Source organism: Pelophylax lessonae, assembly GCF_965119305.1.
Source record: "Pelophylax lessonae genome assembly, chromosome: 6".
NCBI lineage: Eukaryota > Metazoa > Chordata > Amphibia > Anura > Ranidae > Pelophylax > Pelophylax lessonae.
The window spans coordinates 11113110-11127020 of NC_138773.1; the positions used below are offsets into that span (position 1 = coordinate 11113110).

Genomic DNA, 13911 nt, shown 5'->3' on the forward strand with positions numbered 1-13911 from the left:
CTTTTTACAAAATCGATTACATATTTTTACAATGACTTTATCCAAGGTTTATTTTTGGGATTACAGAATGTCATAATGCTGACTCCTGAGCTGACAGGGAGAGAGGGGGAGAGAACTTATTTTTATTATTTTATTCCAGGTTTTTTTTAGAACATAAAGAGGGCTAAATGACACAACACAAGCACTGTGCTGTCTACCATGCTTTAAAGGATCAGGATATTTATTTATTTTAGAATTACAATTCCTTTAAGTTCGCCTTTTTACATACCATAAATAAATAAGACATCCCCTGAAAATAAGCCCTAGTGTGTTTTGTGTAGCCAAAATTAATATAAGACCCAGTCTTATTTTCGGGGAAAACACGGTAGATGTGATGGCCAGGGGCAGGGCCATCTTACCGAATGGGCATGCTGGACAGCTGCCCGGAGGCCCCACTTCCCCGCCAAGCATTAGTCCCGACTCCCATGTGCAGTCGAGTCTGACTCCCGTCCATGTGTGTGTGTTCACAGCAGCCGAACTTGGAAGCTGTCATTAGCCTGGCATTGCTGTACCAATAAATAAATCCTTATCAATAAATTGCATTTTTTTTTTTAAGGGTGATTGTGAAGGCAGTGCACTGCATTGCCAGGGGGCCTTCAATGCTCTTAAGACGGCACTGGCCAGGGGTCCTCAAACTGTTGACCAAATAGTGAATGCTTCTGTTTATAGGAATCTATAATCATGTTCTGCTTCTGTTTATAAGAGTTCCCTACTGCTTCCTCCCACAATCCATGGCAATTAGCTTCAGCTCTAAAATAGCCCTAAAATCTGTGGAGGATGGGCTCTAAACTCTTTAAAAGGAGAGGCTATGGTCAACTATTCTTTTGTTCTCTGCACACTGCAGACTATGCCGGCAGGGGCAGACTGACAACTTTTTGTCCATGGGGCAAGTACAAACCAGAAGCCCATGGTCCATGGTGCCCCCCCACACACACACACTTTTCCTCACCCCCCTCCCACTCTCCCAATCCCCCTCCTGACCCCCATTCCAAGCTGAAGCCCTGCTCCATATACTCTCTAATTACCGGCTCAATCTGGGTTCCCAACCTGGCCGGCAGGGGAAGGTTGGGGGGTGCTAGGACAGCTGGTTGGGGCTGGCCGGGGCAGAAGAGTCTTCAGTGTGGCATGGAACTCGGCTCTGCTCAGGCACAGTTTACACCATGCCGGGGGCTGCGCTTTGTCCTTGTCTTTAACCCGAACTCATTAGGTCAGCGGCAGAGTTTTTTTTTACTTCTCTTCACCAGGAATCCTTTAGGCATGTCTGTGGCAGAAGCGGTGCAGCCTATTTACAGCGTATCAGAGCGACCCAGGGGGCAATTGCCCCCCTGCCCCCTGGCCCAGTCCTCCTCTGTATGCCGGGGCTGTATAATTATAGGGTTTGAATATTGAATTGGATATAACATAAGTGTCAGCTAAAGTAAATGTAACACAAGTTCCAGCCATAGTTGCATGAACAATAAAAACTTCGGACAGCCTTGTGTCTTTTTTTAACCTAAGTAACATAAATAACCATAGTGGTTTGTTTCTTGACATCTATTTGTACAATGACTTTACTATACTGGATGTTAATTCAAAAGAAGATTAATGAGCATTAATGTCTGCTATTCACATAACAGGAAATTGTGTAGCTTTCTTTTGCTGATCACATTACTTGCTCCAGCAGACATGAGTCCTCTCTGACAACAGACTCTCCCAAAGAAGAGTCGGGCCCATATATGACACAACATCTTCTTCTCCTGTCCTCAACTCTCTCCTTCTCTCTGAAAATCCGGTACAACACCAACACAGGATTTAGGAGGTTCTATATACCTCAGTTACTACCTGGGGAAAAAAATGGTGCTGCATTCTGAAGGTTACTCCTCAATTTCAACATTCACCTGTCTAGATCACCTTGTAAGTGCCCTGGCTCTGAGGGTAAGATATAGCAATTTAAGGGTTAAGTGGGTGAGGGAAAAAAATGGAAGGAGAGTGGATTGAGAAATGGTAGAGGGAGAAGAGATGATGGGGTTGGGGATGGGAAGGAAGAGAGAAAGGGAGAGAGAAAACAGGGGGATGGAGGTAAGGAGATAGAGTAGATGGGAAGAGAGAGAAGGGATGGGGTGGGAAGAGGGTGGGAGACACAGAGAGAGAGGGAGAAAGAGAGGAAGGATGGGAGAAGAGAGACAGATGGGGGATAGAAAGGAGTAAAGAAGAGAAAGAGAGAGTGAGAAAGGAGGAGGAGGGAGAGAGAAAAAGGAGAAGGAGGGGGAGAGAAAAGAGGAGGAGAAGAGGTTGGGGTAGAGAGACAGAATAGATGAGTAAAAGAGGGGAGAAGAGGGTAGAAAAGGAGTGAGAGGAAAGGAGGAGGGGGAAGAATGAGAGGTGGGGAAGAGAAAGGAGAGGAGAAAGAGAAGGGGATAAAGAGAAATAGGGGAGAGGAGGAGAGAGGAAAGGAGAGGGGACAAGGAAGGGGAGAGAGAAAAAAGGAGGAGAAGAGGTTGGGGTAGGGAGACAGAGTAGATGAGTAAAAGAGGGGAGAAGAGGGGGGAGAATAGGGAAGAAAAATAAGGAGGAAAGGAGGGAGAGGAAAGGAGGAGGGGGGAAGAAGGAGAGGTAGGGAAGATAAAGGAGCAAAAAATTGGGGGAGCAAACCCTGAACATGTATATCTAAAGCCGGTGCAGCTATGGACCAAGCAACATGTATATTAAAAAGAATAGCGCAACCATATGGAGACAATCCATAAACAAAAATGAGGGTCTAGTCCCACCACATGGCCATATCGTGCTCAAGCCCACCACTGCGTCAAAGTACCCCATTATCAGTGGGTCCTACACTATCCATAAAAAAGGGGTGAATCCAGCCTCTCCAACCCTTGGAGACAACACTAGCACATCCATCCCAGCAAGGAGTGTTGTCTCCAAGGGTGGAGAGGCTGGATTCACCCCTTTTCCATGGATAGTGTAGGACCCACTGATAATGGGGTACTTTGACACAGTGGTGGGCTTGAGCACTATATGGCCATATGGTGGGACTAAACCCCCATTTTTATTTATGGATTGTCTCCATATTTAATAGTCATTTCTTTTGCATGGTTGCGCTATTCTTTTTTAATATACATGTTGCTTGGTCCATAGCTGCACCGGCTTTAGATATACATGTTCAGGGTTTGCTCCCCCAATTTTTTGCTTGTTTATTAGGGAAGATAAAGGAGAAGAGAGAGAGGAGGGGGAGAAGGAGAGGTGGGAAAGAGAAAGGAGAATAGAGAGAGGAGCGGGGAAAGAGGAAAGGAGGGGGGGGAGCTGGGGAAGAGAAAGGAGAAGAGAGAGAGAGGATGGGGAGAGAGGAAAGGAGGGGGGGGGGGGAGAAGGAGAGGTGAAGAAGAGAAAGGAGAGAGAGGAGGGGGGGAAAGAGGAAAGAGGAAAGGATGGGGGGAGAGGGGGGGAAAGAGGAAAGGATGGGGGGAGAGGTGGGGAAGAGAAAGGAGAAGAGAGAGAGGAGGGGGTAAAGAGGAATAGAGGAGAGGAGGAGAGAGGAAAGGACAGGGGAGAGAGAAAGGGGGAGAGAAAAAAGAAGGGGGGAGGAGAGAGAGAAGCGGGGGGGGGTGCAAAGACGGAGGAGAGAAGGAGGGGGAGAGAGGAAAGGAGAAGGGGAGAAGGAGGGAGGAGGGGGAGAGAGGAGGGAGAAGAAGGGGCGGAAAAGAAAGGAGGAGAGAGAGGTGGAGAGAGGGAGCGAGAGATTGGCAGAGAGAAAGACAGCGTAAGAAAGAGGGAGAGAGAGAGGGTAGAGGGAAAGGAGGATAGAGCGGGGCAGGAGAGAAAAGGGGGGATAGAGAGGGGGGAGAGAGGGATTGAGGGGGGAGGGGAAGAAAGAAAGCAAAAAAAAATCATCATCATGTAATATACAGTAAAGTATATCTAGCACAAACATAGAATAAACAATATACCACCGGAACAAAGACTATATAAACCGTTCCTCTATAGAGGTATCAGATGACACACTTACTTGGATGTGTATTGCTCGTCCTCTGGTTACGTTTCCAGTATTTGTAGTTTATTAAAAATCTTTTTGGTTTAGTAAGTATAAAATGTTTCCAATCATCTGACGGAGAAGTTGCTGCTGACTGCTCCCAGTTCCGTCTTCGATGTGTAATAAAATTATAATGACATTGGACTTAGCCCAGAGCAGTAAACAATTGTTCATAATGAAAGTGAAAGTTCTCCACACTATGGCGGATTTATTATATGAATGTACCATGGTTTTATTCCATAAAATACATTGACAGATGAAGCTTTCTGTGGTCATTTTTGTATATGTACTTAGATGGTCGGTATTGATGGGCACACTGTTGTCTCAAATCATTGTAACATCAACTAAGATCCATCAAACAAGGTACATCTGACTGATTGCAGTACTTATTAGTTACTGTAGATGGCAGCAAACTTATTAAACTCTACGCCTTAGAATAGTGGCTGCTTTCTAACCCAATAACAATGTTTATAAAACCTTGCAGGCTACAACAATGTCCGTGCGCAATAGTGTGCTGAATAAAATAAAAAATATATAAATCCCAAAACAAATGTCATATTTTACTGATTACCAAACAAGGTCGCTGCATTCGTTTTCTCTTTTCAATTTTTTCAGTCTATTTTACCTGCTATTCCCGCCAGTAGCACACTTCCTATTTTAGGGTGACAACAACACTCATTGTACTTTATCTATAGAGGAGTAGCTTTGTCAATCAACACTATTCACTTCCTCCCCTTATCTCTCGCCTTGACTATAGTAACTCCCTCCTCATTGGCCTACCTCTCTGCAAGCTATCCCCTCTTCAGTCTATCATGAATGCTGCTGCTGGACTCATCTACTTTACCAACCATTCCGTGTCTTCCACCCCTCTCCACCAATCCCTTCACTAGCCTATACTCATTGTCCTCCACCCCTCTCCACCAATCCTTTCACTGGCCTATACTCAATGTCCTCCACCCCTCTCCACCAATCTCTTCACTGGCCTATACTCAGTGTCCTCCACCTCTCTCTGCCAATCCCTCCACTGGCCTATTCTCAGTATCCTCCACTCCTCTCTGCCAATCCATTCACTGGCCTCCACTCAGTGTCCTCCACCCTTCTCCTTCAATCCCTTCACTGGCCTATTCTCAGTGTCCTCCACCCCTCTCCACCAATTCCTTCACTGGCCTATACTCGGTGTCCTCCACCCCTCTCTGCCAATCCCTTCACTGGCCTATACTCAGTGTCCCCCACCCCTCTCCACCAATCCCTTCACTGGCCTATACTCAGTGTTCTCCACCCCTCTCTACCAATCCCTTTACTGGCCTATACTCAGTGTTCTCCACCTCTCTCGACCAATCCCTTCACTGGCCTATACTCAGTGTCCTCCATCTCTCTCTGCCAATCCCTCCACTGGCCTATACGCAGTGTCCTCCACGTCTCTCTGCCAATCCCTACACTGGGCTATACTTGGTGTCCTCCACCCCTCTCCACCAATCTCTTCATTGGCCTAAACTCAGTGTCCTCCACCTCTCTCTGCCAATCCCTCCACTGGCCTATACTTAGTGTCCTCCACCCCTCCTCAGCAATCCCTTCACTGGCATATACTCAGTGTCCTCCACCTCTCTCGGCCAATCCCCCCACTGGCCTATACTCAGTGCCCTCCACCCCATCGCCAACAATTCCTTCACCTGCCAATACTCAGTGTCCTCCACCCCTCTCTGCCAATCCCTTCACTGGCCTATACTTAGTGTCTGCCACACCTCTATGCCAATCCCTCCACTGCCCTCCACTCAGTCTCCTCCACCCCTCTCTGCCAATCCCTCCACTGGCTTTCGATTGATTAGCAAATTTGATTCAAAATACTAACAACAACATACAGTATAAACCCTTCCACAACTCTGCCCTGAGCTACATCACCAATTTTGTTTACAAATATAACCCAAACCATCATCTCTGCTCCTCTCAAGACCTCCTGCTCTCTAGCTCCATTGTCTCCTCCTCCCATGCTCATCTTCAGGACTTTTCCAGAGCATCTCCCATGCTCTGGAACTCTCTACCCAAATCTGTGTGGTTGTCTCCTACTCTGTCTAGTTTTAGGTGATCTCTAAAAACTCATCTCTTCAGGGAAGCCTATGCTGCCCTCAGATAACAACTGAATCTTCTACTTCATACATCAGTTCATCCCTCACAGTTATTACCTTTTGCTCCACCAACCCTTCACTATTAGATTGCAAGCTCCCAGGGGCAGGGCCCTCCTAACCCTTTTGTATTGAATTCAATTCTCAAGATTTCTCCATCGTCTTAATAGAGATTCTCCATGGCCTTTGTACTGATTCTCTATGGCCCCTAGTAGTAATTCTCTATGAGATTTTCAGATGCCACAGCTCTCTATACAATAACAGATAGTCTTGCTCATCCTCCTCTGAGCCTTATTCTTGTGGACAGATGTGCTGCTACTTTGCCATTGTGGAGAAAATTTCCCCAAGGCTGTATCTACTATGTCACACAGGAGGTGTTTGAGAAAAATCAGACGGGTGAGATCATACAATTCCCTGAATATTTGTGCAAAATGCATGCATATCCTGCTGAGCTCCCCACAAACAGTCGATGTTCGGGCCAAATCTTTTTAGAACCAAGCTCATAATATTACCCCCCCCTCCCTCTGCCCCCACCATCTTCCCCCGCCATCTTCCCTGACTTTTCCATCAAGATCAGTAATATAATTATCAGTCCCTCTGATCATGCCAGGGTACTAGGTATAACCCTTGATCTCTGACCAGTCCCTTCAGCCCCAAATCCAATCACTGTCCAAGTCTGGTAAACTTCGCCTCCATAATGTCTCCAAAATACGCCCCTTTTTATCCCCAGCCTATGACAATTGCAGCTGCCTCCCCATAGGCCCACCTTTACATAGGCTATGTACTCTTCAGTCTATCATGAACTTTGATTGATTCAACTCTTTCCACTTTAGTGGGGGAGGTTTTGCATGTCATTTTTGTGGCTGTTCTCATTTTCGCACCAATATTATAATTGGGCCCCAACATCAGCTGAAGATAAGATTAGACTAAAGTATGCCCATTTACAGCTGCAGCACAGAGACCTTTGCCCATTGCTTAGTTTAGAGGTACCTCTCGGTGGATATTGCACACTGAAGTGAACAGCCTCAGATGATACACAGAGATGAAACAAATCTCTCTACATGCGTTTTACCTGCATATCTGCTCTCTTCAGCTTTATATATTCTTTAGAAAGTACACATTGTGTTAGAGATTTTCTCTTCCTGTTCAGCACTGGGAGTCGATTCTTGGCATACAGCCAAGACAGCTGATTGGAGGAAAAGCACCCCTCCACATAGGCATAGACTTGCAGAGCTGTGCTGTGACAAGACAAGCTCTCTGTTAATCTATTCATAGCAACTTTCCACTACACAAATTTCAGTCTGGTTTTATCTTGATTGATGGATAACTTGTCAGAAGTTATCATGCTAATAACAGAACAACGAAAATGCATAAAGACACCGGACTCAGGGCTTTGGAGAGAGATAAGAAAACACTACATATATATGTCACATAGGTCACATTTCATGAATTAGGTTTATATACACTTTAATGTGTGTGGCAATCTGGTGAGGAGTACAAAGACAAGTGTGTCTTGCCTACAGTCAAGCATGGTGGTGGGAGTGTCATGGTCTGGGACTGCATGAGTGCTGCCTGCACCGGGGACCTACAGTTCATTGAGGGAACCATGAATGTCAACATGTACTGTGACATACTGAAGCAGAGCATGATCCCATCCCTTCGGAGACTGGCCACTAGGCAGTATTCCAACATAACGACCCCAAACACACCTCCAAGACAGCCACTGCCTTGCTAAAGAAGCTGAGGGTAAACGTGATGGACTGGCCAAGCATGTCTCCAGACCTAAACCCTATTGAGCATTTGTGGGGCATCCTCAAATGGGATGTGGAGGAGCGCAAGGTCTCTAACATCCACCAGCTCTGTGATGTCATCATTGAGGAGTTAAAGAGGACTCCAGGGGCAACCTGTGAAGCTCTGGTGAACTCCATGCCCAAGAGGGTTAAGGCAGTGCTGGAAAATAATGGTGGCCACACAAAATATTGACACCCTGGGCCAAATTTGAACATTTTCACTTAGGGGTGTACTCACTTTTGTTGCCAGCGGCTTAGACATTAATGGCTGTGTGTTGAGTTATTTTGAGGGGACAGCAAATTTACACTGTTATACAAGCTGTACACTGGACCGATTTAGGACCGAGACACAGGGGGATAAGATGGCACCGCTTCAGCTGTAGAACCTGACCAGACTGCTGGGGACACGGTCAAAGTTCTGGAGGCAATCTCCAATTGCCAAAACACTCTTACCTCTAAGATCAAGGAAGTGAAGGTGGATATTTTGCTTATCCGCCATGATTTTTTAAAGCTGGAAAAGTGGATCATGGATAAGCCACGTGGAGGATGAAATTTTCCCATTGCAAGTCATCACGGAACGGGTCCAACATCAACTACATCAACTACACTCCCTTCTGCAGAGGCAAGAAGATACGGGGAACAGACTCCAGCGGTGTAATTACTCTGGTTCATTGGTTTGCCTGAGGAAGCTGAAGGTTTCCGATCCCCCTTCTTTTTTGGAGAAGATGCTTACTACCATTTATGGCAGAGAAGCAATTTCAGCCTCAATTGTGGTGGAGCGAACCCACTGCTTTCCCGCAAAGCCTTCACTAAGAAGATCTCCCCTATGCATATTCCTAGCTAAATTTCAGGGATCAGGATACAAATTTCCAGCTCACCCCTTCACAGGGCAACATTTCTTTTAGAAATGTTAAAGTGGCAGTATATCCCGACTTTTCCACAGAAATGCAGCGACGTCCAGCTCAAACGTCAACTATGGATTAAACGCCTGACCTAAGCCATGCTCTATCCCACCAGGCTCCGAATGGTAGGAAATGATGGGGTGCACTTCTTCAAGGATCCTGAACTGTGCTTGAGTGGCTGGAGTAGTGTGACATAGCAGGCCCTGCACAAACTTGAAGCCCTTTTATATGAACCTGACAACTTTGACTCCTGCTATACCTATGTTGCTGGGTACCCTGACAACTTTTTCTGGATCATAACACAACTGACTTCATTTTTTAGGGGCCTGTAAGTTGACTCTTCTCCTCTTTCTCCATTTTTTCACTGATTGAACTTTCTTTTGCCCTCATGTCCCCTTCCCCATTCCACACTGTCATGTGGTGATACCATTCTCCTTTGATTTTCTATTCAGAAGTCTTGTGATTCCTCCTTAACAGTTTTACTTTATTTTTCAGAGAACTCAGGAACCTTGTCTTTGGATGTTCATGGCCCTTGTGTCCACCCTCCCTTCCCCCTTCCTGGTAATTTTTATCCACTTCCTAGCACACTGAGCACCCTGTACCACAGTGTGCTGTTCAGCATTTGTTTGCTCCCCTAGGTGTAGGGGTACTGTTGGGACTTTGTTTCCCGATAAGGCACCAGTTTACTAACTAAGCATTGTTTCCCTGGGCAGCCTATGTCTGATGGGGGGGAAGCCACAGGCTCACCCTTACATGCTGGCCCAGCATTTACAGTTTACCTTGCACCGCAATTTTCTTTTTTTTCATACTGTTTTGTTATATTAGTTGGATTTTTGTATATAAGTTATGCACCCTAATGGGGTTACTATCTAGTACCCATGTCCTGCAACCTGAAACACCCCTTTATGAGCTAGCCTTATTTAATGTTCTTTTTATTCCACAATCTATTCATCCATGTGTAGTGGCACCATTCCGATTATGATGGTTGTCTATGCAATCTCTACATGGTGATAATAATGTCCATTTTGTTCTCAACCTGCCTCTGGGGGTTCAGGCTGCATATACAGTATACTGTTCTGTAGACCTATTATGGCCTCCTTAAAATGTCTTACCTGGAACATTAGGGGTTTGCAGGCTAATCCGACATGCACTGCGATTTTGTCTCATCTAAATTCTATGCGGGCCAATATTTCCGTTCTGGAGGAAACCCATGTTACTGGCCAACTGAAACTTGCCCTTAAAGCCCTGGGTGGCCTGGATATATCACCTCTCATTATAGAGGGGTTGCGATCCGATTACAAAAACAAAAATACAAAAACAGTACAGCTTTAACTCTTAACACTACGGTCGGATCCACAGGACAGGTTCATTTTTTTTGCATACTCTGACTGGTGGGGCTGAGATGTTAATTCTGGAGTGCTATGTCCCTCCCCTATTTCAGTTCTCTGTCCTGCACGGCGGACTGGCTTTTATAGGTCAGTATCTAGTGACTTCCGCTATATTGCTTGGAGATTTCAATATGGTGGTAGATCCCACTCTAGTTAAACTAGGACCTGATGCTCCCACTACTCGTCCACCCCCCCACGAGATTCGGCAGATTACTGGTGGAATTCACTTTGGTAGAAATGTGGAGGCATAGGCACCCTACCTCCAAAATGTATTCCTATTTTTTCGCCTCCCACTCCACCGTGTCTTGAATAGACTACATCCTACTATCCATCTGTATGTTGCCAAGTCTGGTGGAAGTGGCATTCGGTGCTTGAATACTCTTGGACCATTCCACTTATTGGTTACTTTGTCCCTGAAGACTCCCCCTCCTACTTACATATGGAGGTTGAAATCCTTCTGTCTCTCTACACTTCTTGACATGGAGTCTATACAGGGTGAATTGATCTTCTTTTTTAGCACCAATCAGGGGTCTGCCTCCTGTGGGGCAGTGTGGGAATCAATTAAATCTCATGCTAGAATGATTTTATCCTAATAATTTCCCAGATACAAAACCTCTAAATTATCACTTCGCCTGGCTGAAGATCATCTAGTGTCCTTGGAGCATGCCTTCCAAACAGACCCTTCCTTGACTGACCCTTATCTAGTAACTGAGGAATTTCGTAACTTTGCCCCATTTCCTCCGACGATATAGATGAAGCCCTAGCACAATTTCCCCCCTCCAAGGCTCGTGGTGGACTCCCGCTAGAATTTTATACCCAATTCCGGTAGGTCTTGGTCCCCAAATTGAGAGAGGTTTTCAAATATATATTTGATTCTGCTACACTCCCTGTTTCCATGAGGGAAGCCCTGATTGTACTTATACCTAAACTTGGCAAAGACCCCTTATTCCCTGAATGATTTTGTCCTATCTCCCTCTTACAATTGGATGTCAAAATACTGGACACAATTCTGGCTCTTTGCCTCAATAAGGTGATCCTTACTCGAATTCACCCAGACCAAATTGGTTTTATGCCCAACAAAAACGCCACCTTTAATCTCAGACACCTCTTTATGAACCTATAAGCCCCACATGACTCTGTTGGCTCCCGAATAGTGGTTAATTTAAATGCTGCCAAGGCATTCGACTCGGTCGAATGGGCGTACCTATGGACATGCCTCCGTAGATTCGAACTTGGCCCTAAGTTCATTAAATGGCTCCAGATTTTATATTGGGCTCCTGTAGCCAGAATACAGGTAAATGGTAGTGTCTCCAGTCCTTTCCCGCTATCCAGGGGAACGAGGCAGGACTGCCCACTATCCCTGTTGCTTTATGCCTTGGCAGTAGAACCACTGGAAATTGCTATCAGAGTACACCCTAATATTAGAGGTTAAAGGTTGGGACAAATAGTGCAAACCATCTGTCTATATGCTGATGACATGCTATTGTACCTGGAAGATGCGGGCACTTGTTTCTTAGCATCGTTCACCTTATTAAACACTTTTTTTTCAGGCCTACAAATCATTTGAACAACAGGTGCACACATCGCTCATGCCGATTAGGAAGGCTCCAAATAACTGTGGGTGCTCACCTCGGCTCACCACTGCCAAACTTGAAAATACCAATGAAAATGGCCGCACTCCAACAGATATAATGATGCTTCTTTATTGAACCGACGGACAGTCAATACAGGATACAAAAAGGTAGATGCGTTTCACATGTAAAGTCATGCTTGTTCACCACCAGACAAACCAGACCTACAAATCATTTGGGAAAAGTTCCAAATTCTTCCCTTCGATATTCGGACTCCAACTGCTGAACAAGCCTCCCTCCCCCTGATCAGATCCAGTCAAGTTAAATATTTGTGTTATCAGATTACTCGCTCAGCAGACAAATATATCAAACTCAAACTAGAACCCCTTTACGAGACCAAAACTCAGACTCCCGTCTCTCTGTAGGGGTCATAAGCTGTATAAACTTAGTAAAGATAATTTTGCTACCAAAACCTTTACATTTTTTGGCATACTCCAGTTTATCTATCACTCCGCATATTCAAAATCAGGGACTCCATTCTCAACACCTTTATTTGGGGTAACTACAGACATAAATTGTCATGGTGAGTACTAAAGAATCCCTTGAACAAAGGAAGAGCTGCTCTTCCCGACTTCAATTTATACTATTTAGCTGCCCAATTGTCCATTTTTTTCTATTTTGATGAAGGGAATAAAGAGGGTTACATTACTTTAGTGTGTTTTCCCATTATTGGAGTAGTCCTTTTCAGACCTTTTTAAGCGATACTTATAACCCCTCTCATCTGGGAGGCTGTAAGGGACTGATTTACCATCACTGTAAGGTTTGGGAGTTGGCAGTGCATAAGATGAAAGCTCCCTCCGTACATTCTCTTACACCCCTTTGGGTTAACCCCTGTCTGCCAGAATTACTTACTGTGCCTGATTTTAAGCTATGGGTCGCTCATTGAGCTCTCCTAGGTGTACACTAGTAGGTGTATTAAGTCAAGTCAAGATTTTAAATTAGAATTTGAACAACCTAATTCCATGTTCTTCTGTTTCTTAAAGCTTTGCTACGCACTGTGTTCTTAATTTGGGGACTTGCCTCCCTCTACCCACTTGATGTGTTCTTGGGTGACGACTCAAAGAAGCTGACCTCCACTTTCTATAATTGCCTTCTCCAACCGACGGCTGCTGACCTAGCCTTTCAGTTAAAAAAACGATGGGTAGGGAGCAGTGGCGGTTGGTGCATTGGGGGTTTAGGGGCGCCGCCCCCCCCCCTATCCATGCATCCGGCCCCCTAATCTACATGCAGGAGCTCCAGGTGCATGGAGTTGAATGGGTTTTTTTTTACCATGTGATTAAAGCCAGAGGCTCTAATAGGCTAAAAAAAAAAGGGTGGGATCGGGGCGCAGAGAACTGCGCACTGAGCCCACCCAGTTGTGTGACAATAGCAAATGATAATTCACTATTGTCACATGGATCCTCCTCCTGGTCGATCAGGAAGCGGGTCCTGAGACCTGTTTCCCGATTAGCCGAAAGGAGAAGCCATGCCATTGGGCGGAGGAGACGCAGAAGTCTGAGGGGGAAGAAGCCAAAGCCGTTGCCACCGCTACCACCACTACCACTGTCTGCTGCTGCACACGTCCAGGCAGGGTGAGTGAGCCATGGGGGGGTCCTGCTGGTGTCCTTGGGGGGGGGGTATGGTGCGTCCCTTTCTGTGGTCCTGGGGGGTATGGTGCGTGGCCTGGTGTGGTCCTGGGGGGGTATGGTGCGTGGCCTGGTGTGGTCTGGTCTTAAGGGGGTGTATGGTGCGGTCCGTCTGCCGCGCCCCCCGGCCCATGGAGCACAAGCCGCCACTGGTAGGGAGAGCTGGAGGAGGAAGATTGGGAGGATGTCCTGGAATCCTGCAAATTAGTTTCCACTAAACTATCTGATCGACTCAGTCGCTTACAGTATATATCTTGCATAGAGCCTATTTAAAACCTTTTACATTTTTCCAGATAAACAGTAAACAGGAACATAGCCCCTCCTGTTCCAGATGCGGGAACCCTAACGGTTCAGTTTCTACCACCTACTGTGGTCATGCCCTCTCAGGAAAGGTTACAGGTCCCAGGTGG

The 13911-nt window shown here is 45.9% G+C and overlaps 1 protein-coding gene across 1 annotated transcript in view; it reads right to left on the bottom strand.

Annotated features, from left to right (window-relative positions):
* Positions 1-13911, bottom strand: part of LOC309557621 (uncharacterized protein) — a gene marked incomplete at its 3' end in the record, with an annotated part of 62573 nt that overhangs the window by 15190 nt on the left and 33472 nt on the right. The window contains exon 4 of the mRNA XM_082260412.1: positions 4022-4189. Coding sequence (XP_082116538.1) covers positions 4022-4189 — 168 coding nt within the window. The remainder of the gene's footprint in view (positions 1-4021; positions 4190-13911) is intronic.